Source organism: Scyliorhinus torazame, chromosome 3, assembly GCF_047496885.1.
Source record: "Scyliorhinus torazame isolate Kashiwa2021f chromosome 3, sScyTor2.1, whole genome shotgun sequence".
Lineage (NCBI taxonomy): Eukaryota > Metazoa > Chordata > Chondrichthyes > Carcharhiniformes > Scyliorhinidae > Scyliorhinus > Scyliorhinus torazame.
In genome coordinates, this window is record NC_092709.1 from 69,385,271 (window position 1) to 69,412,285 (window position 27,015).

The window sequence follows — 27,015 nt, forward strand, 5'->3', positions numbered from 1 at the left end:
CACACATACCAGGCATCCTTATAATCTGCTTTGCCACGTCTCCTTCTCCATCTGTCTGTCTCCATCTGCACACGACAGGGAGCGGTCCCAGACCAGGGGTAGAATGTCTGACATCCGGACCCTCATTTCCTTTGAGGAGAGTGCCATCTTGCTGGCTGGGGAAGACAGCAACCGTGCCTGTAGCGATGGGGCAGTGGATGGTCCACACCCAAGTGAGGCTCCTGCAGCAGCTCATCCCACAGACCGCAACGCTGAGTGCTTTGTCCTCTTTTCATGTCCTCTGCCATGCACTCATTTTCTCCATTCTCCTTTATAGATTCATCTGAAAAGTGCCTGAGGACACACACAAACCAGCCCCTCAACACCAGCTCCGAGGACACTTGGAAGCTTTGGATGAGGAACCTGATGATAGCACCCTCCGGGACCCACTGCAGTATTCACCCATACCCTCTACCAGCGCAGGTACACCTCAGTGGGATCTACATTTAAAGCAGGTTCGCGATCACAATCTGGTAAGCACAGCACACAACCTGCTGTGGATGTGGAGGCAGGGACAACAGAGACTGCCAGCGCTCGGAGGACTGCTGGAGGCCACAATTCTGTTGAGTCCGAGTCAGATGTCGAGCCTCCAGAATCAGTCACAAATCAGTTGCTGGATCTGCAGCGTCAGTCAAGGGAACATCAGGAAGTGATGACAGCTGCACTCTGCTGGTTACGAATTATGGAGGAGTTTCTCTGTGTTCAATCTGAGGTGATACCGCTGGCACGTCAAGGTCAAAACCAGCAGGATGCTGCACTTCCACCAGGGTAGCCCTTGATGGTATCCATCAGTGGCTACGTGGGAGGGAGGCAGACCAGTTCGATCTCACTTCCAGCTGCCCCTTCACTTCAAGGAATTAGCCAGGGACTCTTGGGCACCCGAAGGGAGGAGGACCACCAGGAGCTCATCCCCGGGCCATTCACACAGGTGGCTCCAGGGGTGTCCATCCGATCCCAAACCCCTCTTCCGATGACCCCATCAGCTCCAGCTTCACAGGTCAATGTGGGTGCACCTGCCCCATCGCAGGATACTCAAACCAGGCCAGAGCCCTTCATCTCTCGGCCCTCCAAAGGACACCCACCAAAGCCACCACACACAACAGGGCGTAGCAATCAACAGGCTGCTTCCACCTTTGCTGGAGATGTTGGTGAAGCATCAAAGTTACAGCAGTAGTTAGGAAGTCTGAGAAATGCGGTAGGGTTAGGAAATCTGAGAAATATTAGGAGCACGACAGTAGCACAGGTGTTCATAGAATCATTGATATGTTCATAGAATCCCTACAGTGCAGAAGGAACCCATTCGTCCATTGGGACCCTCTGAAAGAACACCCTACTTAGGCCTTTGCCCTATCCTCGTAGCCCCACCTAACCTACACATCTTTGGACCGTGGGAGGAAACTGAAGCATCCGGAGTAAACCCACACAGACACGGGGAGGATGTGCAAACTCCACACAGACAGTCACTCAAGGCTGGAATTGAACCCGGGGTCCTGGTGCTGTGAGGCAGCATTGCTAACCACTGTGCCAACCATATTCACCAATGTACATAGAATACAACACAACACATTTCACATCTACTTAGTATATGCCTCCTCTTTATCATGAGCTTTGTCACTATCAAACAAGTGTGCCACGATGGTCCCTTCCCCCACTTAATGCAGATGTCGCTCTCCTGGGCCTCTCGTCTATATAATCTGCTTCCATTGAACAACAGTGTGTGCCCATTCATACATCATTCCTGACATCAGTGATGCATCATCGTTAATGTAAGGTGTTGTTGTGGGAGAACCTGGTTCACATACTCTGTGGAGTCATGCATTGCTAATTCTTGGCTGTATAAGATTGAGGCTGAGATGTACTCTCAGCTCGACTGCTTCCAACAAATATCAAAGTGCGGTGTAGAAGGAGAGATGTTTAACGAGGTAGAGAAGGATCCTGTATCCTTGAACTCCATGTACCCTCCGTTACATGGCAGGGTTTTCATGCAATGAGTCCTTCCTCAGGCGGCACGGTGGCACAGTGTTTAGCACTGCTGCCTCACCAGGGTTCAATTCCGGCGTCAGGTGACTGTGGAATTTGCACGTTCTCCCCGTGTCTGTGTGGGTTTCCTCCGGGTGCTCCGGTTTCCTCCCACAGTCCAAAGATGTGCAGGTTAGATGGATTGGCCACGCTAAATTGTCTCTTAGTGTCCAGGGATGTGTAAGTTAGGTTGAAGGATCATAGGAATTGGGCTGGGAAATGGGCTTGGGTGGAGTACTCTTATCGAAGGGTTGGTGCAGACTCAATGGGCAGCATGGCCTCCTTCTGCACTGTAGGGATTCTATGCTTCTGTGTGCCAAGTGTGTTTCCGACTTTTCTTTTGTTTTATAAATTTAGCGTATCCAATTCTTTTTTTTTTCCAATTAAGGGGCAATTTAATGTGGCCAATTCAGCTCACCTGCACATCTTTTTGGGTTGTGGGAGACCCACGCAGACACGGGGCGAATGTGCAAACTCCACACAGTGACCCGGGGCCAGGATCGAACCCGGGTCCTCGGCGCCAGTGTTTCCGACTTCCCAAATGCACACGTGGTAAGCTCACCAATAATTGTGAGGACCTTGCCTCCTCAATGTGTCTAGGCTATGCCCCTCTCAGGCACCTTATGGTCAATGATGCTCGTATGTACATCGTCAGAGTGTGAGAGTGTATTATTTTTCTGTTGTCTGTTTACTGGCCACAAGGCTCTATTCACAACATCAGGATGTAACGCCGTGTACTCTCACCTAAATATTTGCCGTAGGTGAGCACACCTCGTACCAAACTGCAAGGTTTTGTTTTGTGTGGGCGCATCATCTGCATGTTCAGTGGCTGGAAGCTTTTACTACTGATGTATTGCAGAGCCTGCTGCCAGGGAGAGCGTGCAGTCAATGGAATCCTGCACCTGTGTGAAGCTAAATATCGCCATCCAACCCAGTTCTCTGGCATCCCTGCTTGCTTGAATCTCTCACAAATTGCACATAATTGTGGACCTGGACAAAATGGGCATCTGTAGCCCCCTGGATGCTCTTATGCATGCAAATTTGCGAGATCCCACAGTGGTTCCTAGTTGAACCTTGGAAAGAGCTACTGGCATAGAAGTTCAGGACAACTGCTACTTTCAGAGCCACTGGCAGTGGATGTTCTCCCAGTACGTGTGAGACCAAATCCTGGAGAATGTGGCAGAGGTGATCTACTGGAACCCTGATGAGGCAGTGGCGGCGTGATACTGTCTCCCATTCATCTGCAGGAAAGACATGTGTGTCCTGTACACCCTGGGTCTTGCAAGGCACCCATACACAATGTTTCTGGAATCTTCATCCTCGGCGTGAGGAGGGGACCCTGCTGCTCCTTGCTCATGAGGCTGAAGCTCCTCGCTTTGGTGAAACAAGTGCTGCCATTGTCATCTTCACCTCCGTCTGTCCTGCCTGCATGCCATTATACAAGTAGCAATCAAATGCAGCCTCCATCTTCCTGATGGTCTGCAGCATGCGTGAGAACAAGGCATGGGCCTCCAAAGGTCCTATTTCTTCCCATAACAACTACCGAGTCACTGTGGGTTAAAGTGTGCGGTACTAATGTAAGTGGCTAGAGGCATAACAAATAACGTTCGCCCCTGAAATTCTGGCCAGAGCAGAGTGCATTTCAAGATTACCCATCCTCCTACCCTTTACATGAGGATACTGAACTTTATAACATTACATGTTTAGCCAGGAACTGAGATCATTTTGCAGGGGTTGGGAGGGGGGGCTTAATCATCTCATGTATGAACCTGCCAGCAAAACAATTGTAACCAACATGTGAGACGTCATTCAATTGCTCCAGACTTCCTTCTCGCTCTGAGGAATTTCAAAGCTGTGACCAAGGGGTGATCGATTCGTGCCACTTATTTCCCGATTTCCTGCATTGTGAAAAAAGGGCTCATAACCTGTCTAAGGTTTGTATCTCTCCACATCTGGGAATACTCATATCTGTTCGCTGACCATTTACTCAGTCCCCCAGTGCAATGCTTCAATTGTCCATGAGGTCCTCAAAGAACTCTCCAGCTGAGTTTGCCCTCATTCACATTGTTTGCTGCTCAATCGCTTCAACTTGGAAGGTCTCAGTGCCAGACCTGCTTGGCCCCTCCCTGTGTGAGGGTGGAAATCCTTCCCAATGTGCTAGTGGTGGATGATGTTGAGGTTTTCCTCACTCCCTGACCTCCCCATGTTTCCACTCTAATCCTCAATCCCATTGTGTTTGCGAAAGTGCCTGTGGACATTCCCCTCCTTATCTGGAGTCCTCTTACACAGTGTGATTTAGAAACCCTCATACCATTCCGCCAAGAGATATTTGAATGCTCCACTTTTCCCCCATCTATGGGCTGCAGATGTCACAACTAAGTATATTGTGACCCATCAGCATATTTGAGACCACCGCCACCCCACCGCCCTCCCCCAACATGTGTGATGTTATTTCTCCGCCCTGTGGATAACATTCTGGAACAAATACTGGACTGCCATGTCCTCCCTCTTCCTGGATTGGAACAAGGAGAGTCTTTAGAAGATAAGCAATATAATGTGAGGTGCTTCCTCAGTTCACCCACAACCTTCTGGCCCCAATTCACAGATGCAATTCTGTAAAAGATTCTCTCACCATTCGGCCACATAAGACCTTCCCCCAACCCCAGCCATGCCTGTGAGTGCTACCGTCCCCCACAATGCTGGCCTTGTCCTGCAGCCCTCTGTTATGCCTCTAGCCACTTACCCTGTTGCTGAATTGGAGCCTTTGCCTTGCAGCCCTTCTGGCCATTTACCACATTGTGGAGCTTACTGGTTACAGCCCATTCTTCAGTTGAGTACAGGAGAGAGAAAGATAACCTAGTGGAGTGGTGTAATGTCAGCAAAACTAAAGAGTTGGTCATTGACTTCAGGAAGCAAAGTATTGTACAACCGGGTTATTCACTCTTCCAACTTCTCCGATCGGGCAGGAGATACAAAAGTCTGAGAACATGCACAACAGGTTCAAAACATCTTCTTCCCTGCTGTTACCAGACATCTGAATGACTCTCTCATGGAATGATCCGATCTCTTCACAGTGCTTCTCCACTGAGTAGTACTGCACTCCATATGCTCACCCGTTGCCTGTGCCTATGTATTAACATTGTATATTTAAAACAAATCCAAATGTCCATGTTTGATTCTTCCATCTGTACTCCAGTCCAGTGGGACTCTGCTACACAAATGGGAGTTTTCAGAAAGCTACCTGATCATCTTTTATTCCACAGAATTTTTCATAGAATTTACAGTGCAGAAGGAGGCCATTCGGCCCATCGATTCTGCACCGGCCCTTGGAAAGAGCACCCTACCCAAGCCCCCACCTCCACCCTATCCCCGTAACGCAGTAACCCCACCCAACACTAAGGGCAAGTTTGGACACTAAGGGCAATTTAGCAGGGCCAATCCACCTAACCTGCACATCTTTGGACAGTGGGAAGAAACCGGAGCACCCGGAGGAAACCCACGTACACACGGGGAGAACGTGCAGACTCTGCACAGTGACCGAAGCCGGGAATCGAACCTGGGACCCTGGAGCTGTGAAACAATTGTGCTAACCACTATGCTATCGTGCTGCCCTAACTGATTCTTCCTTAGGAAAATTCCTGCTCACCTTCTGTTCCTCTGCAAACTTCAGCCCTTTAAAACCCAAGCGTGGAATCATTAAATTACTAATTTATGTTAGGGCAGCACGGTAGCACAGTAGTTAGCACTGTTGCTTCACAGCGCCAGGGTGCCAGGTTCGATTCCCGGTTTGGGTCACTGTCTGTGCGGAGTCTGCACATTCTCCCTGTGTCTGCGTGGGTTTCTTCCCGGTGCTCCAGTTTCCTCCCACAAGTCCCCATGACATTGCTTGTTAGGTGAATTGGACATTCTGAATTCTCCCTCTGTGTGCCTGAACAAACGCCGGAATGTGACGACTTTTCACAGTAACATCATTGCAGAGTTCATGTAAGCCTACTTGTGACAATAAAGATTATTATTATTATTTCTGTCATTCTCTCTCTCTCTCTCTCTTAGCTTTTACAAAGTTAGTAGTGACCTGTATCATGTGACTTGGCCTTCACCTAACATGTTTGCCAAAAGATAGTTGACATCTGAAAGCTTCATGTGATTGTGGAAGGAATATGAAGCTGGAATATAACATATGGCCGGGTCTAAGTTACTTTTTGAGATTGTATTGCATAGCTAAAACTGTACAGCTCAGTGGGCTAGACAGCTGGTTTGTAATACAGAACAAGGCCAGCAGCGCGGGTTCAATTCCTGTACCAGCTTACAGAACAGGCGCTGGAATGTGGCGACTAAGGGCTTTCCACGGTAACTTCATACTTGTGACAATAAAAGAGTATTATTATTGTTATGGGCCAGGGTTTAGAGAACCCCAAAGTGTATCATGGAGTTCACCTGACCCACAACTTTTAATAGATTGTGGTATGGGGAGCACACGGCCCACTCTACAGGTGTGGTACAACAGAAATAGAAAAAGTATTTTTTAAAGCAGAACAGTGTTTTTCTATGAACTCAAGTTTACCTTTTTAAAACATAGTGAACATCTTAGCAACCATTAATTCAAATACAACCCCCAAAGAATACAACACTATGTAATTATTAAGCTGTCCTTTTAACATCCAGATGACTTTAAAAAAAAGCTTTAAACAGAAACACATCACGTTAAAGTCACGACTGAGAGCAGTTATTAGTTTTAAATCACCAAAGGATCGATTTACAGTTTTTAGATTACAGAGAGTAATCCCCCTTCTGGCCGTGACTGCAGCTATTCAGCTCTGAAAACGAAACTAAAACACACACTGCAGCAAACAGCCTAAAATGAAAGTAAAAAGCTGACAGACAGCCCAGCTCCACCCACACTCTGACATCACTGATAAACACCCATTTCTTAAAGGTACATTTCTTAAACACCCATTTCTTCAAGGTACTCTCACATGACATTGTTGTGATAGGAGGTCAAATATTAACATTGCGCACCAGCAAAATGTTTCAAGCTGGTGAACATATTTAAAGGGCACACGGACAGCACCCCCCCCCCGCACCTGATATGAGTGAAGCCACGAGCGGTCCCGCAAGGTGTAAGCAGCATCTATTGACCTCAAAGTAATGGCAGAGGTGAATCTCGCTAGGTACACAGCCCTTATATACTATTGTGGAAGTGAAAATTCTAATTTCCCACTGGCAGGGAACTTAATTTAACAGGAAACTTAATTCCTGCGAGGTAGCCTTTCAGTGAGACGCACGACCTGTTGAGGCACGCAAAAAGGCTTCCCTACGTTTTCTGTCGGGAAGCTCAACTCGCCTTGAATCCAACTTTGCAGTCCTAAGAACAGAACTCTGACAGTTCATCCCGACATTGGGATATTGATTTTTGGCCTAATGTCAAATTAAGTTCCCCCACAGGCCATGCTTCCATCTGCTGGTAGGACCGGAAGGTTCTGCCTAATGATAGAGGAAAATGTACCCGAACTGTGAGTAGCTGATGCCTGAACAAAATCATTTTAGTACACCTATGATCACAAGCAGCATTCCCAACATCATATTCATGTGTAATATCTAAAATAAAACTTCTCGATAAGGATAGAATTATATAATTTTCACATGGAAGAATTTGTATTGAAACAGTCACAAGTTGCACCAATCTGGATAGCATCACAATTTAACATGCAGCTGACATAAAAACTGATTATTTTCTGAGACTCGAGGCTATCTTTATCAGGCACTAATTCTAATACACTGAACACTCCCTTTAAAGGGTTTTATAGTATACTTATTTGATGGTATCATCAAACTATCAAAGCAAACAGTTTCTATTGGTTACAGATGTTCGTACATTAATGATAACAGGTGGCTGCATAAAAATATTTCCAAATAGTTTATAGGATGTTGAAGGATTTTTTTTTGGAAACGAAGGATGCCTTTTTGTATCACGTTGTATAATATTCAATTAATATAACAGACACTTTGAACTTCCTGCATAAGAGAGAGATTAAAAGAAGTTAAAATAGGAAATTAATAGAAATTACTGTGAGCTTTCAAAGTAGATAAATTGAAACATTAATGAGTGATATAAAAATTGGGAAAATGCTCTTAGCAGTGATATCCTGAAGTGATCTTCCTTGAGAAAGGAAATATTTCATTAAATCAGCAAACGATACAAAAGGACTTATTCGAAGTGTCTTGATTGAAAACACTGATACTAAACACTTGACACACAGCTTAATGAAAATAATAACATATGAAACAAATTACTTAATTCAACTTAGTTCAATTGAATTACAATAATCTGAATAAGATCTTGGAAAATTCTGGCTGGGACAAGCTCACAGCACAATCTTGCCTGATTACTGAGTGCATTACGTTGGCCGTTGTTGCAGAAACTACTGACACACACTCAATTAATAATATTGTAAGATACTGCTTATCTTACAAAAAGCTCAATCTTATTAGTCCAACAGCAACAAGCTCTTGCATTTGTTCATCAATGCATTTCACTCCTTGCACAAAATGTATAACATCTGTTTATACGTTGTTTTTATGGAAAAAATTCATGCTTTGAATCTCCAAAGGATTCTCCCAAACCGCTGTTGCACTTCAGTGAAAGAGTCTTGGCAAAATGGCACGGAGTTACTATTTGGAGTCATGAGGCACAGAAGGAGTCAATTGGTCTATCAAGTCCCTGCTGGCTCTCGGTGGAGAAACTCAATCAGTCTCATTCCCCTCTCAGACCCAGTAGCCCTGCAAATTAATTTTCCTCAAGTGCAGATTGAATTTCCTTCTGAAATCATTAATTGTCTCAACTTTCCCAAACCTCTCAGGCAGTGAGATTCAGTTTGTTACAATCCGCTGTGCAAACATTCTTCCACACATCCCCCTGCTTATCTGCGTCAAAACCTTAATTTGTGTCCCCTGGTCTTTGTACCATCAGCTAATGATAACAGTCAAACCTGTCATTACCTTGTACACCTCGATCAAATCTCCCCACACCTCCAGCAAATCTCCCTACCATCTCTTCTGCTCCACGGAGAGCAACTGCAGCTTCTCCAACTTAACCGTAGGCGTTGTCAGTCCCCCGCTGACGGGTGGAGGAAGGGTGGGGTGAACAATGCAGCTGGAGCCAAAAAACTTTTTCCTGCCAGCATAAAATGGCACGTGAACGTGTGCTCCTGCCCATAATTTACGCCAGAGGTCGCCCCCCCCCCCCCCCCAAAACATCCGTGCCTCCGGCGGGTTTTCATACCGGTCCAGAACCAGTCTGGACCAAGGTGGCGTGAACATGTTGGCACTTACCTGAAGAAGTAGCCTATGGAGGTGGGGGTGGAGGCCTCCAGTGACTGTGTACCCTGGGACACCACATTTAGCAATGGGTAGTTGGAGCGTCAACCATGTGGATCTCCTCAACTTCCAGCAGGTGGATCTTCAAGCAGCAGGTGGATGCCTGCAGGACGTACTGTGGGGCAGTGATGGTCTGTGCTAGAAGTGGGATTAGACGGGGAGGAGAGGAATTAAGAGGATGGGTGGGTGTGAAGGCCTCAAGGGAGGTGGGGAAGTTGGGATTGGTAGGGAAAACGGATGCTGTGGGGGTGGTGGAATTGGCAAGTTGGTATGAAGAGGATGGGACAGGGAGTGGTGGAGTGTGGTCAGGGAGTGGGCTGTGCAGGTGTGAACAGGCATGGGAGGCAAGAGAGAAAACAGGTCTATAATGTCCTGGGGGCATACTGAGTGAATCGGTGAGAGGGAGGGTAGTGGGAGCCAGTAGGGTGGGAGGCTGAGGGTTCAGTGATGGCAAGTGAAGGGGGGCTGGTAGTTGTTGGAGGAGAATGTGAAAGGAGAGGTGGGTTACAGGGGTTGCACAGGCACAAGGACTATATTACAAATTAACCATGTCAGATCTCACTGAAGTGCAACTATTTACAAGAATGTCATAACATTACTATTGGCAGTATGGTGGTTAGCATTGCTGCCTCACAGCTTCAGGGGCCCAGGTTCAATTCCGGTCCTGGTGACTGTCTGTGTGGAGTTTGCATGTTCTCCCTGTGTCTGCGTGGGTTTCCTCTGGGTGCTCTGGTTGCTTTCCACAGTCCAAAGATGGGCATACTAGGTGGTTTGGCCATGCTAAATTGCCCCTTATTGTCCAAAAGGGTAGGTGGGGTTACTGGTTGGGGCAGGGGCGAGGGTCGAGGTAGGGTGCACTTTTGGAGGGTCTTTGCAGACTCGATGGGCCAAATCACCTCCTTCTACACTGTAGGGATTCCCTGATCCATGATGCATTCATGCAACACATGCAAAGTCAAAACTGCTGAATCTTGCATTCCATACCACTTCTTCTCGGTGCTCCCGACACCCACAGCAGGGGTGAAGGTAACTTGCTGACCAGTTTACCCTGATGTCCCGGATGACCTTGGTGGCCGTCCTCTGGAGACCTGAGCCCCGGAGGCCCCAGTTTCCTTTAGATGTCCTGCTGTGGGACAGTTGCTCCCTCTGTGGTCACAGAGGACAAAGCTGAAGGGGTCACAGGCAAAAGGAATTCCAGAGGGCTGGGCACCTTCACAAAGTCCTAGGTGGAGGTCCAGGGGTGTTGCTGCTCCTCCTTTTGGGTGTCTGAGTGACCCTGTCTGACTTGGGGAGAAGGTGCACCTGGAAGGAGGTCGGTGTGCCCCATATCCCTCTCGTAAAGCCACAACAAAAGCTCATACATGGCTGCAGTAATGAGTTCAGGTCTGCGTTCATCTCCAGCAGAAACTTGATGTTCTGTTGGACCAAGTTCCTCATGACATCCGCCACCCTCCCCATGAAGACCTCCTAGGCTCGCACAGGTCAGCATTGTTTTATTAGCCAGTAGGTGGATGGACTGCACTGCGTCACATACCACCCTGCTGAGGGCCCCCAGTACTTCTGGCCGATGTTCCCCTGCCTCTTGCTGCTTCCCGAGCATCTTGAGCAGGGCCAATCTCAGAGGCTTTTCATCCGATTTGGACATCCCAGATGCCTCTTCCACAGCGGTCCTCTGAGTGCCAGTGCGCCTCGCTCTGCCTCACCTGCTGCGGACACATGTCCATGTGGTGACACCAGACTGAGAGAACAGGCCTGAATTACATCTAATACCCACCAAGGCATGCTTCGCTGTGCTGGTGGAAGGTGCAGGTGACTGATGTGATGCCTGAGAACAGGACAGACAGTTTCAATAGTGAGTTGAGGCAGGCAGGAGTTTGTCGTTGGTTCTGGAAGTCAAACTGTGAAGACTCACCTCAAGTCCTGCATTGTTCTAATCGGATTTAGGTCTATCCCTTAAAACAGTCTCAAAGACCATCTCTTAAGCAATATGCCTGGGTCTGCCAATTGTATTTAAAAGTGGATTGTGACCTGAAGTGGTTTTGTTGTTTGAGTGGGAATAAAGAGAGCAGTTAAGGGTTATTGTGTCACTGTATTGATTAATATTGATCACGCAATATCCAGCCCACCATTCTTTAACATTCTTTATGCTATTTTCTTGTGTGTTGTTAAAGATATTTTAATTCTCCTTAGTTTTAAAGTTTGTTTTAATGCACCATATCCCTACTTTGCGTGAAATCACTCCTGGAGTGAGGTATCCTTTTCTCAGTCTTACAAAATTAAGATAAAATATTGCGAGTTTCTATCCAGTATCCTAGCCACTGTTGGGGTCTGGTCCTGGGTTGTAATAAGGTTCAGTCTAGTTCCTCCCGACAACTGGGCTGCCCGCACCTTGAAGTCAGTGACATTTCTGAGGTCAGGCCAGCCCCCTCCTGTTTCTCTCCATCTCTCCTGTTGTGCCTACTTTTCCTACACAAGGACACAAGATAGGGTTGAGAGCAATTGGGTTTCAGGTATCTTTCTTGAGCTTCCAGACTGTGTGTTCACAAGGGTTCTGGGGCAGCACTCTCCAGAGCGCTGAGTCCATGCAGATATAAGGATAAGATTCAGAAGTATGCCATTAGTGATGATTGCTGGTGCCCTCAATACCTAACCCATCTCCCCGCCCCCCCCCCCCCCCCCCCGCCACACACACTCCTAGATAGCATTTGACCCATCTGTATGGAAGGGTCATGGAACCACAGTGGCCTCTCCACCTGCAGACTAGATGGACTGCAGTGGGGCTTTGAGGCATCACCTTATAACACTGAGTAGCTCTTTTATGTATGGACTGCATGGATGGTCCCCTTGCTACTGAGGCCCATGTTCCTGTACCATTCAGTGAGGTGAGTGTGAGTAGTTGAGGGTTCACTTCCATTGATGGAGAGGAGATTGTTCATTCATTTGCAGCATTGCAGGGGTGAAGGCATTGGGCACTGACCTCCCTGGAGACTTCCTCCCATACTGGGTTGGTCTGACGGCTCGCCTTCCTCCTTCCATCCACTGGGTATAGGGCAGCTCTCCTTGTCTCCATGCATTGAGAAGGACTTCCAAGAATGCGTCACTGAATCTGGAGGCTGGAGGTCCCTGTGATCAGTTGTCCATTTCCTCCTTTGACCAGTGGGTTAGCGTGATTGCTGGGCACCGTTTAAATACGACACCCAGATATGATGGCGGCACACGCAATATCCAGCCCACCATAGAACATAGAACGATACAGCGCAGTACAGGCCCTTCGGCCCACGATGTTGCACCGAAACAAAAGCAATCTAACCTACACTATGCCATTATCATCCATATGTTTATCCAATAAACTTTTAAATGCCCTCAATGTTGGCGAGTTCACTACTGGAGCAGGTAGGGCATTCCACGGCCTCACTACTCTTTGCGTAAAGAACCTATCTCTGACCTCTGTCCTATATCTATTACCCCTCAGTTTAAAGCTATGTCCCCTCGTGCCAGCCATTTCCATCCGCGGGAGAAGGCTCTCACTGTCCACCCTATCTAACCCCCTGATCATTTTGTATGCCTCGATTAAGTCTCCTCTTAACCTTCTTCTCTCCAACGAAAACAACCTCAAGTCCATCAGCCTTTCCTCATAAGATTTTCCCTCCATACCAGGCAACATCCTGGTAAATCTCCTCTGCACCCTCTCCAAAGCCTCCTCATCCTTCCTATAATGCGGTGACCAGAACTGTACGCAATACTCCAAATGCGGCCGTACCAGAGTTCTGTACAGCTGCAACATGACCTCCTGACTCCGGAACTCAATCCCTCTACCAATAAAGGCCAACACTCCATAGGCCTTCTTCACAACCCTATCAACCTGGGTGGCAACTTTCAGGGATCTATGTACATGGACACCTAGATCCCTCTGCTCATCCACACTTCCAAGAACTTTACCATTAGCCAAATATTCCGCATTCCTGTTATTCCTCCCAAAGTGAATCACCTCACACTTCTCTACATTAAACTCCATTTGCCACCTCTCAGCCCAGCTCTGCAGCTTATCCCTCTGTAACCTGCTACATCCTTCCACACTATCGACAACACCACCGACTTTAGTACTGTCTGCAAATTTACTCACCCACCCTTCTGCGCCTTCCTCTAGGTCATTGATAAAAATGACAAACAGCAACGGCCCCAGAACAGATCCTTGTGGTACTCCACTTGTAACTGAACTCCATTCTGAACATTTCCCATCAACCACCACCCTCTGTATTCTTTCAGCTAGCCAATTTCTGATCCACATCTCTAAATCACCCTCAATCCCCAGCCTCCGTATTTTCTGCAATAGCCTACCGTGGGGAACCTTATCAAACGCTTTGCTGAAATCCATATACACCACATCAACTGCTCTACCCTCGTCTACCTGTTCAGTCACCTTCTCAAAGAACTCGATAAGGTTTGTGAGGCATGACCTACCCTTCACAAAGCCATGCTGACTATCCCTGATCATATTATTCCTATCTAGATGATTATAAATCTTGTCTCTTATAATCCCCTCCAAGACTTTACCCACTACAGACGTGAGGCTCACCGGTCTATAGTTGCCGGGGTTGTCTCTGCTCCCCTTTTTGAACAAAGGGACCACATTTGCTATCCTCCAGTCCTCTGGCACGATTCCTGTAGCCAATGATGACATAAAAATCAAAGCCAAAGGTCCAGCAATCTCTTCCCTGGCCTCCCAGAGAATCCTAGGATAAATCCCATCAGGACCCGGGGACTTATCTATTTTCAGCCTGTCCAGAATTGCCAACACCTCTTCCCTACGTACCTCAATGCCATCTATTCTATTAGCCTGGGTCTCAGCATTCTCCTCCACAACATTATCTTTTTCCTGAGTGAATACTGACGAAAAATATTCATTTAGTATCTCGCCTATCTCTTCAGACTCCACACACAACTTCCCATCCCTGTCCTTGACTGGTCCTACTCTTTCCCTAGTCATGCCATGGAAAACGTTGGGAAACCCCCAGGTGCATAATTAATGAGGCCGGTATTGTGTGATATGGTGCGATTTCCCACCAACCTCCATGGTGGAAAATACTCCCAGCCCCTATCATGGGACTCGATCCCAGAATGTAAAATTACACCATTGTAGATAAAATCCCTCAGCCCAGGAACAATGCTGGTGAATCTCCTTTGCACCCGCTCCAGGATATTCACATCCTTCCTACAGTGCGGTCACCTTAACTGGGTGCAATATTTTAGTTGTGGCCTAGATGAGCTTTATAAAGGTTCAAGATAACTCCCCTGTTTTTGCACACAATGGGCAGAATATTTCTCTTTGGGTCCCAAACTGCTCAAAAGAACCCTGTCCAATTTATTCGTAATTTTCATAAATTTTAAGAGGTGGGGTGTGGGTGCAGTTTGTGAGACGAGATTGGGTTTGGGGTTGGAACACCTCAATCCGGAGATTTATCTCCTTTCCTCAGCATCTCTTCCTGGCCTGTCAAATTGTTCCATGACCCGACAATGGAGACACACATTTAATGGAGTCAGAAACTGCCTGAGGACGTGGAGGTAATAAAAACAATGCTTGTTCCACTCTTATTACTGAGGAAGCTGATGTCTGTGGGGGCAAATGTGTGTTTTGCATAGAAGGCATTCCCATCCCATTAAATTGGCAAACTAAAATGGCGCAGGTTCGGCAACATGGATGAAAACGGGATTTCTTCTGCCCGAAACACAACAAAAGTCAGCTTGATCCCTCGATTTATGAAGGCTACGTTCCCATAAGCTGTGCTAACTAATCACTTCATATGTTCTGCCACCTTCAAAGAGCTATATGCATGAAGTCCCAGGTCCCTCTGACGCTGCACATTCTTGAGAACTGTCATTCAGCCTATATTGGTTCTCACCTATCTTTCTGCTAAAACATAACACCTCACATTTCTCCATTTTATATCCCATCTGCTAGCCTATCTTGTCCTGTTGCAACCAATTGGTCTGACCCTTACTGTTTTCCACTCTTCCAAGTTGGTACCAAAGGCAAATTTTATAATGTTACTCTGTATTTGAACCGCTTTGGCCATTCATCGGGGGATTTTGCTGATTCTCCCACCTGACAGCCCCCATAGCAATTCCAAGTGAATTCAAGCAAATGTCAGTTTCAGGACTTTTTGCATCGCTGAAATATTGGCCCTGACGTTTTGGGGATGGCGGCAGAATGAATGGGTGATTAACGCAGCAAAATCAGTGACATGGAGGTGATCGGCATGGCTCCATCTGAATCAGTATTTCCAGGGTTCCACTTGGCACCTTGTTACTCACAACCAGGGGTTACAGTGGAAGAGTCAATTCAGTCTGGCCTTGTAGGTATAATCTTGGTTTATTGTGAGACACTTCGATACAGGTACTAACCTGGAATCAGCTCTCACCCTGAAGTGTTCCAGCTGTATTTACAGGATAATCAATGTCACATGTTTAATTAGAAATTCCCTTGACAGAATGATTGACATACACAGTGATTAATAGTGCATTGACACACTTGGCTGGATTGATTGCCTGGCCAGCAGGTGAGAGTTTAAATTTGACAACAACAAAAATGTATATGGCGTCTTCAATACAACTAAAAACCCCAAGACACTTCACAAGAAATTTTTAAATAAATGATGACTCCGAGCTACGTAAGGAATATTAGGTCAGGTGACTGAATAGTTTGTCAAAGAGGTAGAGCCTTGAAGGAGGAAAGTGAGTTAGAGAGACAGAGAAGGGAAGTGATGGAATTCCAGAGTTTGGGGCCGAGGTAACTGAAGGCATGGCCACCAACGATGGAGTGATTAAAATTGCAAATGCACAAAGAGCTCAAAGTAGATAAGTGTGGACATCGCGGATGAATGTAGGTTGGAGAAGATGACAGAAAGAGGTAGGGACAAGGTCATGGAAGGCTTTGAAAACAAGGTTGAGAATTTTAAAATCAAAACGTTGCTCAACAGGGGCCAACTTGGGTCAGTGAGCATCGGGGTGACAGCGGAACAGGACTTGCTGTGAGTTAAGGCATGGGCAGCAGAGATTTGAATGACCACAAGTTTACAGAGAGCAGTATGTGGGAGACCAGTCAAGAATGCATTGGAATAGCCGGGTCAAATGGTAATGAAGGATAAGCAGCAGATCAACTGCAACAAGGGAAAAGTCTGATTATGTTCCAGACAGGAAAATAGGTGGTCTTAGTGGTACAATGAATGTGAGGTCAGAAGTTCATCTCAGGATCAACTGGGACACCAAAGTTGCAAACAGACTAACTTAGTATCGGAGTGTTGCCTTTGCTAGGAGGGATGGATTCGTAGATGGAGAGTGGGAGTTTGGACTGGGAAACAAAAACCATGGCTCCAATCTTCCCAATATTTAATTGGAGGAGCTTCTGCCCATCGCATTCTGGATTTCAATAAGCAGTTGGATAATTTAGCAATAGCAGGGGAATCGAGGGATGTAATGGTGAGGTCAAGAGTGTATATGTGAAAACTGACACTGTGCTTTCAGATGATGCCACCAAGGAGAGGCATGGAATTGAGAAATAGAAGTCGGCCAAGGATGGATGCTTTAGGGACACCAGAGGTAATGGTGTGGGGTCAGGAAGAGAGGCCATTGTAAGTGATTCTCTGACCGCAATTACATTGTTAAGAATGGATGTATACAACTGCACTCCCACTTGGTTGGGCAATGGGGGAAAGGCATTGAAGGAGGAGGGTGTGATCAACCATGTCAAAGGCTGAAGACAGGTCAAGAAGGACAAGGAAGGAAGTTTACCTATGTCACGTTGGTCAAATTGGATGTTATTTGTGACTTTGATGAAAGTTGTTCCAGTACTGCGACAGTGGCAGAAGCCCGCTTGGAGGCATCCAAACATGGAGTTCTGGGAAACATGACTCTGAATTGGAGCGTGACAACTGGTTCAAGGTCTTTGGAGAGGAAAAGATTAGAGATGGGGGTGTTAGTTCGAAAGCCAGTGGGGTGAAGGGTTTTCTTTTTTCTGCGAAGAACAGGGATAACAGCGGATTTAAAGGAGAGAGGGACAACACCAGAAGAGAAAGACTGTTTACAACTGAGAGGTTTGGTGATCAGCAATTTAGTGGGAATAGGACTGCTGCTGGGGACCCAGAGGAGCAGTCACTGAAGGGAAATCCCTCAAATTGCAGTGAGAGGCAAAGACCGAGCTTTTTCCTCCGGTGGCTGGGTTGGATATTTTTTTCAGTGCTCAGTCAGGGCAGGTTGATGTTGGGGAATCCACCAAGATGTTTGTGGGAGATGAAAGCATGGATTTCTCTAAGGTCATAGGGACTACCATGTCTGGGAAGGCCCCAGAGGTCTTTGAAAGGCTGGCTGAGATCCTTCCTTTCCTCTTGGGCCAAAAGGAGTTCAAAGAAAGAAACATTTTCAGTTACCAGTGTCCTTTCAGTCAGTTGGTTCCTCACACCTTTGCTGTTGTCTCCAGGCTCCCCTATGTGGACACTAAATTTATGTTGCAGCACCATGTCATTAGCAATTCACAACTTTGGAATTTTAAAAAGGCTCCACTTGTCCTTAGCAGGAACAGCGGGCTCCAGTTGAGCTCCTGAATTTTAGCATATTAATCCTTGTCAGGCATGTGGGAAGCTAATGAGATTACCAATGAATGTGAAATAAAATAACAGAAAAGTAATAAGATTAGCAGGAGTCTGGAGACATTGAGGTGCAAATGGTCATACCAGAAACATTGTTTATCAGAGATCAGTGGAGCTACACAAATGATAACTTCTAACGGCAAGAAAATTGAGAGAGGTAGATAGCAGAATCCACAGAGAGGAATATCAAAGAGACTGATCAGTATAACTGCCAGCAGCCTCATGGGGGAAGTAGGCTAGTTCTCCATCCAACAGTCAGATGGGCCAGTTCCATCTGCGATCTGAGCCATGGAGGCCTGTTCCAGCTAACATTTAGAGCCATGGCAGATTGCAGATATTCTCCTCTAAAATTGCAGTTTCTTGCCTTCGCTGAACCAGGTAGATACGTTTTCCCAGACTTGGTCAACTAAGCAATATTGTGTGGTAACTATTAACTGTCTTTGACCTATAGAGTTAATAAAATTGGATGTTGCTTGGAAAAAGGGGTATCGCAGTGCATTAGTCTTTTTCCTTCTATTTTACTTTAATAAATATTCTTTATGAATTGTTTACACCATGACCGGACTGGTTCCTCACTGGGTTTCACATGGTTCCTCACATTATTCCAAACAAATATACACCACTAAGAACCATTGTTAAGTTATCTTTCATGGCTTTGAGACACTCTCGCAGGTAACATCAGCAGGGTTCTTAACATCCCTCATTCAGCTTTGTGTTGCCCATTGGGGAGGATGGGAACTGCTTTTGAGGATATTAGTTCTAACCAATGTCAACTGGGCTCTGAAACAAAAACATAAAATACTGGACAATCGCAGCAGGTCTGACAGCATCTGTAGAGAGAAAAGGGAGCCAACGTTTCGAGTCTGGATGACTCTTTGACAAAGCTGGGCTCCATTGGGAGTACTTTTCTTTCTGAGTCAGCAGATTGTGCATTCAACCCCAATTCTCATGACATTTGATACTCCGGTGACATGTTAAGAGTTTGCTACATTGTTGGAAGAGACAATGAGTCAACGTTAAAAGGTAATATTCAGAGAAAAGCAGGGCGGTGATCTGGATAATAATCCTCCAACAATCACCATTATCAAAACAAAAGAAAAAATTGCTGGGCATCATGCCATTACAATTTATGAGAGTCAGCTATCACATTTTTGCTACACAGCAGGACTGATGGTACTTCAAAATAACTCAACGTTTGTGATAAAACATTAGACAAATATAGGGCGGGATTTACGGAGCAACCCGCTGTGTATTTCGTGGCGGCAGGAGGCAGCACACCATTGACTGGCGTTGGGGTCTTCTTGTCCCTCCGCTGTCAACGGGGTTTCCTGTAGAATGCACCCCCAATCGCCAGAACACCTGCGGCAGGGGTGCGCCGTTGGCGGGACCAGAAGATCCCACCGGTGTGAATGGCTGGAACGTTCTGGCCATAGTTTCTATTTTAAGCGTTCAAGAGTATCAAGCATCTGTGCTTTACTCTGCCAGGGGAGTAGCTAATTCTGGAGCACAAGTCTTTAAAAAAAATAAATTTAGAGTACCCAATTCATTTTTTCCAGTTAAGGGGCAATTTAGCGTGGCCAATTCACCTACCCTGCACATCTTTGGGTTGTGGGGGCGAAACCCACGCAAACACAGGGAGAATGTGCAAACTCCACACGGACAGTAACCCAGAGACGGGATCGAACCTGGGACCTCGGCGCCGTGAGACTGCAGTGCTACCCACTGTGCCACCGTGCTGCCCAATGGAGCACAAGTTTAAGTATTATTACCAGAATGTTGTTGGGGCCCATAGCCTTTACAGTATGCAAAGCATTCAGCTGTTTCTTGATATCACTTGGAGTGACTCGAACTGGTTGGATACTAGCACTGGTGATGGATCATCCATGGGGCACTTCTGACTGAAGATGGTAAAATGGGATTTAAGTGTGCATCAGAATTTCTGAGACCGACTCAGAGAGTCATTGAGTTTTACAGCACAAAAAAAAGCCCATCGGTCAATCGAGACTGTGTGAGCCATCAAACACCTCTCTATTCTAATCCCATTTTCCCAGCACTGGGTCCATAGCCTTGTATGTTATGGCGTTTCAAGTGCTCATCTAAATGCTTCTTAAATATTGTGAGGCTTCCCACCTCTCTCACCCTTTCAGGCAGTGAGTTCAACCTCTGACTCTCTGGGTGAAAAAGCTTTTCCTCATCACCCCTCTAAATCTCCTGCCCCTAACTTTACATGTATCTCCCCTAGTTACTGACCCATCTACTAACGGGAAAGATTCTTTCCTATCTATCTATCTATGGGGCAGCACGGTAGCATTGTGGATAGCACAACTGCTTCACAGCTCCATGGTCCCAGGTTCGATTCCGGCTTGGGTCTGTCTGTGCGGAGTCTGCACATCCTCCCCGTGTCTGCGTGGGTTTCCTCCGGGTGCTCCAGTTTCCTCCCACAGTCCAAAGATGTGGAGGTTAGGTGGATTGGCCATGATAAATTGCCCTTAGTGTCCAAAATTGCCCTTAGTTTTGGGTGGGGTTACTGGGTTATGGGGATAGGGTGGAGGTGCTGACCTTGGGTAGGGTGCTCTTTCCAAGAGCTGGTGCAGACTCGATGGGCCGAATGGCCTCCTTCTGCACTGTAAATTCTAATTCTATGGGCGTCATTCTCCGACCCCCGCCGGGTTGGAGAATCGCCGGGGGCTGCCGTTAATCCCGCCCCCGCCGGTTGCCGAAGTCTCCGGTACCGGATATTCAGCGGGGGCGGGAATCGGGCCGCGCCGGTTGGCGGGCCCCCCCGCTGGATTCTCCGGCCCGGATGGGCCGAAGTCCCGCCGATAAATTGCCTGTCCCGCCGGCGTGGATTAAACCACCTTTTGAACAGCGGGACAAGGCGGCGTGGGCGGGCTCCGGGGTCCTGGGGGGTGCGCGGGGCGATCTGGCCCCGGGGGTTGCCCCCACGGTGGCCTGGCCCGCGATCGGGGCCCACCGATCCGCGGGCGGGCCTGTGCAGTGGGGGCACTCTTTCCCTTCTGCCTCCGCCACGGTCTCCACCATGGCGGAGGCGGAAGAGACTCCCTCCACTGCGCATGCGTGGGAAACTGTCAGCGGCCGCTGACGCTCCCGCGCATGCGCCGCCCGGGGATGTCATTTCCGCGCCAGCTGGCGGGGCAACAAAGGCCGTTTCCGCCAGCTGGCGGGGCGGAAATTCCTCCGGCGCCGGCCTAGCCCCTCAATGTTGGGGCTCGGCCCCCAAAGATGCGGAGCATTCCGCACCTTTGGGGCGGCACAATGCCCGTCTGATTGGCGCCGTTTTGGGCGCCAGTCGGCGGACATCGCGCCGTTTCGGGAGAATTTTTGCCCTATGTATCATATTTACGGTCCTCATAATTTTGTACACCTTGACCAGGTAACCCCTCAGCCTTTTCCGTTCTAAGGAAAATAAGCCCAGCCTCACCAGCCTCTCTTCATAGCTGAAATGTTCCAGACCAGGCGTCATCCCGGTGAATCTCCCGTGCACCCTCTCGAGTGCAATCTGTGCACAGTAATCTAGCTGAGGCCGAACAAATGCTTTATACAGCTCTATTATAACTTCCCTGCTCTTTTTTTCTATGCCTCAGCTAACAAAGAAATGCATCTCATATGCCTTCTTAACCACCTTATCGACCAGTCTTGTTGCCTTCCAGAACTTATCGACATGCATTCCTCTGCTCCTCTCTACTTCCTAGTGTGTCCTACCATTCACTGTGTTTCCCTTGCCTTGTTCATTCCCCCCAATTATATTATCTCACACTTTTTATGTGGTTAAATACCATTTGCCACTCTTCTGCCTGTCTGACCAGCCTATCTATATTGTCCTGTAATCTAAGGCTTCCTCCTCGTTATTTACCAAACCACCAATTTTCATGTCATCTACAAACATACTGATCATACCTCCTACTTTCATGTCTAGATCATTAATGTACACTGCAAACTGCAAGGGACCCAACCAGCACTGGATCCCTGTGGTACACCACTGGTCACAGGCTTCCAGTCACAAAAACAACCATCACCTTCTGCCTCCTGCCAGTAAGCCAATTGTGGATCTAATTAGCCAAATTGCCCTGGATCTCATGGGCTCTTACCTTCAAACAGATGAAGCAGGAAGCAAGAATTCTGAAAATGAGCCAGTGCAGGATTAGCAAGATTTTCAGGTTCTATCTCAGACCAGTCAATACAATCTGTGCCCTGGGAATTCGGTCTACTTGGTGTTTTTGATATTTCTCGACATGCTGGCACATTGGTTGGCATTTTCTGGCCCTTCCTGCTGGCGGAATCTTCCAGACCCACCAGAGGTTTCCTCCCAGGGCAGATTCCCTGGTCGCACAGCTGGCGAGCAACACAAATGGCCTTTGACTTTGGCGGGACTGGAAGACCCTGCTGGCAAAGGCAGGCCGCCTACCCCATCGGAAAACCTGCCGTGGGGGGGGGGGTATTTCAGAGCCATGTAAATAGTTGTGGGGGATTAGTAAAAACATTTGACCTCCAGCCAGGATAATGATGATTTAACAATCCCCTCTTGCATAGCTTTCAAGATAAAACATGTGAGAAACCAGAAAATCTGAGGGAAGTTGTAAACAAAATGCAGATCGAGTCTCAGTTTCTTACCTGTAATGTGCTAATGTGAACAGGGGTGCCTGTCCCATTGACAGTATTCTTAGAGGCTGGTTTGACCCAGTTTCCACATCCTTTCCCTTCAGAGGCAATGGCCTGCTCCTTGGCCTTCAGTTTCTTTTGGATTCGAGCCCTTTCAGCTTCAATATTTTTTCGGCTGTTCAACATGACCTGCACAACAGCATATTCTACAAGTGACGCAAATCCGAAGAGGAGGCAAGCAATCAACCAGATATCCAAAGCTTTCACGTAGGAGACCTTGGGTAGCTCTGCGGCAAGAGACATGCATTCAGAGGACAAGTTGAGCACTGAGAAGATGCCTGTGAGAAACAAAAATGTATGCTAACATCAATGTTTTAAAATACATATGTGCATTTAAATGTCAACATTGTGTTAATTAAACTCATCTCGTTTTAGCACTCACATGGACCAGGAGGCATAGGAATGCACTCACAACTGTACCACATGCACCACCACCTCCCAACCCCACTACTTAACTCCCAGGCACAAAATGAAGCCTTTAGCTTCTCTGGCCATAAAATACAGCACTGATCTTCTGCTCCCTCAATCACAAACTGGAGGCTTCTCCCACAACCCACACACCCCTCTGGGTCTGCACCTGTGGACTCCTATTGTTACTACCACTACCCCACAGGCTGTCATTATGTCCAGCCATTGGATGAAAATATGTCCAAAATTATTCAAATGTATTTGCTGCTATCAGGCTTGCCTTCACCCTTGCAATGTCCCTGTTAAACTCCAGGCCTCTGAAACAGGTATCAACATGCCCCCTTTTAGATTCCTGTTGAAATATTATTGGCCCCAGAGCTCCAGTTGGAACCACATTGAATGGTATAATTCCTCAGAACTTTGTGTTCCTGAGTATGGTCGCTGGTATTCTTGACTGAGAGCCCAGACAAGACATTGCTTGATTGACAGTTCTGGTTTTCTACTCTGTTGTCAATTACACACTGTTTATTTACACAAAAATTAAGAGGTTTCAAGTGTTTGTAGTTTTAGCTATTAAAACTTTAAAGATGATTGTCACTTTTAATTGCGCTGTGGTAAAATGACTGTTTTAACATTGTGGAAAGTTATGAATGACTTTTAATTTTTTTTCCTTTACACAACCTATTGTCACTATAGGTTTCATTCGTTCATTACAGTGTTTTGTGGGTCAATGAGCATGGACGTGCCGGGCTTGGCATGAGGCGTCATGCGGGTGTAAAGGCATAGCTTGGCTTGGAGACCTTGGTACTGTGTGGTGGGGCATTCTTTAGCATGGGGGCATGAGGGACCATAATGGCTGTTTGGGGCATAAGTTGACATAGTGGGCATATCTCGATATAGAGGGCATCATGAGCCATAGAGATTATTTGGGGCGACATACTTAGGCTGGCGGGGGGGTGTGACATGGGGATAATCTTTTGAATTTACCTTTTAACGGTCCACTTATGCAGACTATGGTTCATGACATCTATGAGAAACCGTGAACCATGACTCATTGAAAAGTTGACCCGACTCCATGGAAATTGTGGAAGACTATGGCATGCCTATTCCTAAAATGGACCTGCAGCAGGTTCAGACTTCAAGGAATCGGCTTTTGACCCGAACGAGCCCACATCCTTAAAAGCCATTCCCGAAAATTGTAAACCCCAGGAATGGTGCTTGGAATCCGGGAATCGGACCTGATGTTAACTCGGTGAAAGTCCAGATGCGAGTTTCCGAATTGACGTCTTTAAAATGATGAAAGGTTTTGAAAGAGTAGATACAAAGTGAATGTTTCCTCTTGTGGGCAAGAGCATGACAGAGGTCGTCAATATAAGATAGCCCTGAAGGAATCCAATAGATGATCCAGATCAAACTCTTTCTCAAAGAGTGGTGAGAATGTGGAACTGGTTACTACTGAGTGTTTGAAGTGAATGGGAGATGCATTTAAATGGAAGCGAGGCACGCTTTTGAGGGCGAACGTAGATTTAGTTGAGAAAAGATGAAAGGAGGCTTGAGTGGAGTATAAACAACAGCATGGACTGGTTAGACTGAATGGCTTGTTTCTCTAAGATCATAAGATAGAGAAGCAGGAGCAGCCCTTCAAGCCTGCTCCATCATTTAATAACATTGTTATTCAATGGCTTATCATTGTTGCTTTAACTCCATTTTCCTGCCTTTCCCCCCTGTAACTTTCAACTCACTTGCTGAAATCTGTCGAACTCGGCCTTGAATTTATTCAATGCCCCAGCCTCCTCTGCTCTCTGGAATGCAGAATTCCAAAGATCTATGACTCTCTCAGAGAATAAATTCTTCCTCATCTCCACTTAAATAGGAGACCTCGGGCTGGATTCTTCCACCCCGCCCGCCACAATGTCGCCACAGGCGAGACGTGGACAATGGAAAGTCCACTGACCTCGGGCAGGATTCTCCAGTCGCCGGGCAGACTTGGCTGGAGAATCCCGCCCCTCCTATTTTGCAACTATGCCCCCTAGTTTTAGATTTCCCCATTGGGGGACAGCATCATCCTGGCATCTTTTATGTTTCCGTAAGTTTCAATGAGATCCCCCCCTCATCCTTCTGAACTCCATTGAGTACAGACCTAGAGTCCTCAACCGCTCCTCATATAACAAGCCTTTTGCGCCTCTACTCAGCACTATCCTGAGGGTGAGGACGCCCTCCGTGAAAACGTGGCAGCCAACCCCCCCGAACTGGGCTTGGAACAAGTGTTGGGTACTACTGGGGAGAGGCTTAAAAGGAGCGCCCCACTGAATACAGAGACTAAGTTTTCTCAGGTGGGTGAATCAGAGGCAAGCTGTCAACAGCGCGGAGTGAATCACGTGGAGGAATTTCCCCCCCCCCCAAAGAGACTGAATATACAATGAGCTTTCCCGCTGGCACTGACGGGATTATACCTGGTTTTCTTGCCAGGACTGACACCTTGAAAAAATATTGGAAAGTTGTGCCCCCGGTGTGGAGGGGGTATGAGGCGGAAGGAGGACCTCCTCGTAAGGGTGATCCTGTACCTGGCCTAGTTGGCCATGAACAGTTACAGATAACGGGTGGTCGAGAGGGTTGTCCAACCCGACTGTTTGGCCCTCTACCACGGTACGTTCACAGTCGGGTAGTCTTGGAGAGCAAGCACGTGGGTCCCATTTTCCATTGGCAATCTTACAGCAGTCTTGTGCAATGGACTAGTAAGGTGTTTTTCTTAAATTTATTTGTGGAATGTGAGCATTGTTGGCTAGGTCAGCATTTGTTGCCCAACCCTAATTGCCCTTAAGAAAGTGATGGTCACCTGCCTTCTTCAACTGCTGCAGTCCATATGGTATACGTAAATCCACAGTCCTGTTCGGGAGGGAGTTCCAGGATTTTGTCCCAGCAACAGCAAAAGAATGGGATATGTCTCCAAGTCAGGGTGGTAAGTGGCTTGGAGGGGGACTTCCAGGTTGTGGTATTCTCATGTATCTACTGCCCTTGTCCTTCTGGATGTTAGCGGGATCGGAACATCCCACCAGTGGGAATGGCCGAGAATTTCAGTCACAGTGTCTTTAACCTGGTAAAATGTAGGAAATCTGCAATGGCACTTAAGGCAAGTAAATTGTATCGAACACACATAAATACTTTTATTTACAGACCAGGATATATAGATCCTATGTGTTCTATTCCAGGGGCAAAATTCTCCGGAAACGGTGCGATGTCCGCCGACTGGCACCCAAAACGGCGCAAATCAGTCGGGCATCACGCTGCCCCAAAGGAATGCTCTGCATCTTTGGGGGCCGAGCCCCAACCTTAAGGGGCTAGGTCGGCGCTGGATGAATTTCCGCCCCGCCAGCTGGCGGAAAAGGCCTTTGGTTCCCCGCCAGCTGGCGCGGAAATGACATCTCCGGGCGGCGCATGAGCGGGAGCGTTATCGACCGCTGACGGCATTCCCGCGCATGCGCAGTGGAGGGAGTCTCTTCTGCCTCCGCCATGGTGGAGACCGTGGCGGAGGCGGAAGGGAAAGAGTGCCCCCACGGCACAGGCCCGCCCGCGGATCGGTGGGCCCCGGTGGGGGCACCCCCCGGGGCCAGATCGCCCCGCGCTCCCCCCCAGGAGCCCGCCCGCGCCGCCTTGTCCCACCGGTAAGGTAGGTGGTTTAATCTACGCCAGCGGGACAGACATTTTGGCGGCGGGACTTCGGCCCATCCGGGCCGGAGAATCGTGTGGGGGGGCCCGCCAACCGGCGCGGCGCGATTCCCACCCCCCGCCGAATCTCCGGTGCCGGAGACTTCGGCAACCGGCGGGATTCATGCCAGCCCCCGGCGATTCT

General features: G+C 47.6%; 1 protein-coding gene across 2 annotated transcripts in view; it reads right to left on the reverse strand.

The window, feature by feature from the left end:
- The window catches only part of glrbb (glycine receptor, beta b), a 232,678-nt gene that overhangs the window by 37,036 nt on the left and 168,627 nt on the right, over nt 1-27,015 (reverse strand). For both annotated transcript variants that reach the window (XM_072495794.1, XM_072495795.1), the window contains exon 9: nt 22,710-23,035. In XM_072495794.1, coding sequence (XP_072351895.1) covers nt 22,710-23,035 — 326 coding nt within the window. The remainder of the gene's footprint in view (nt 1-22,709; nt 23,036-27,015) is intronic.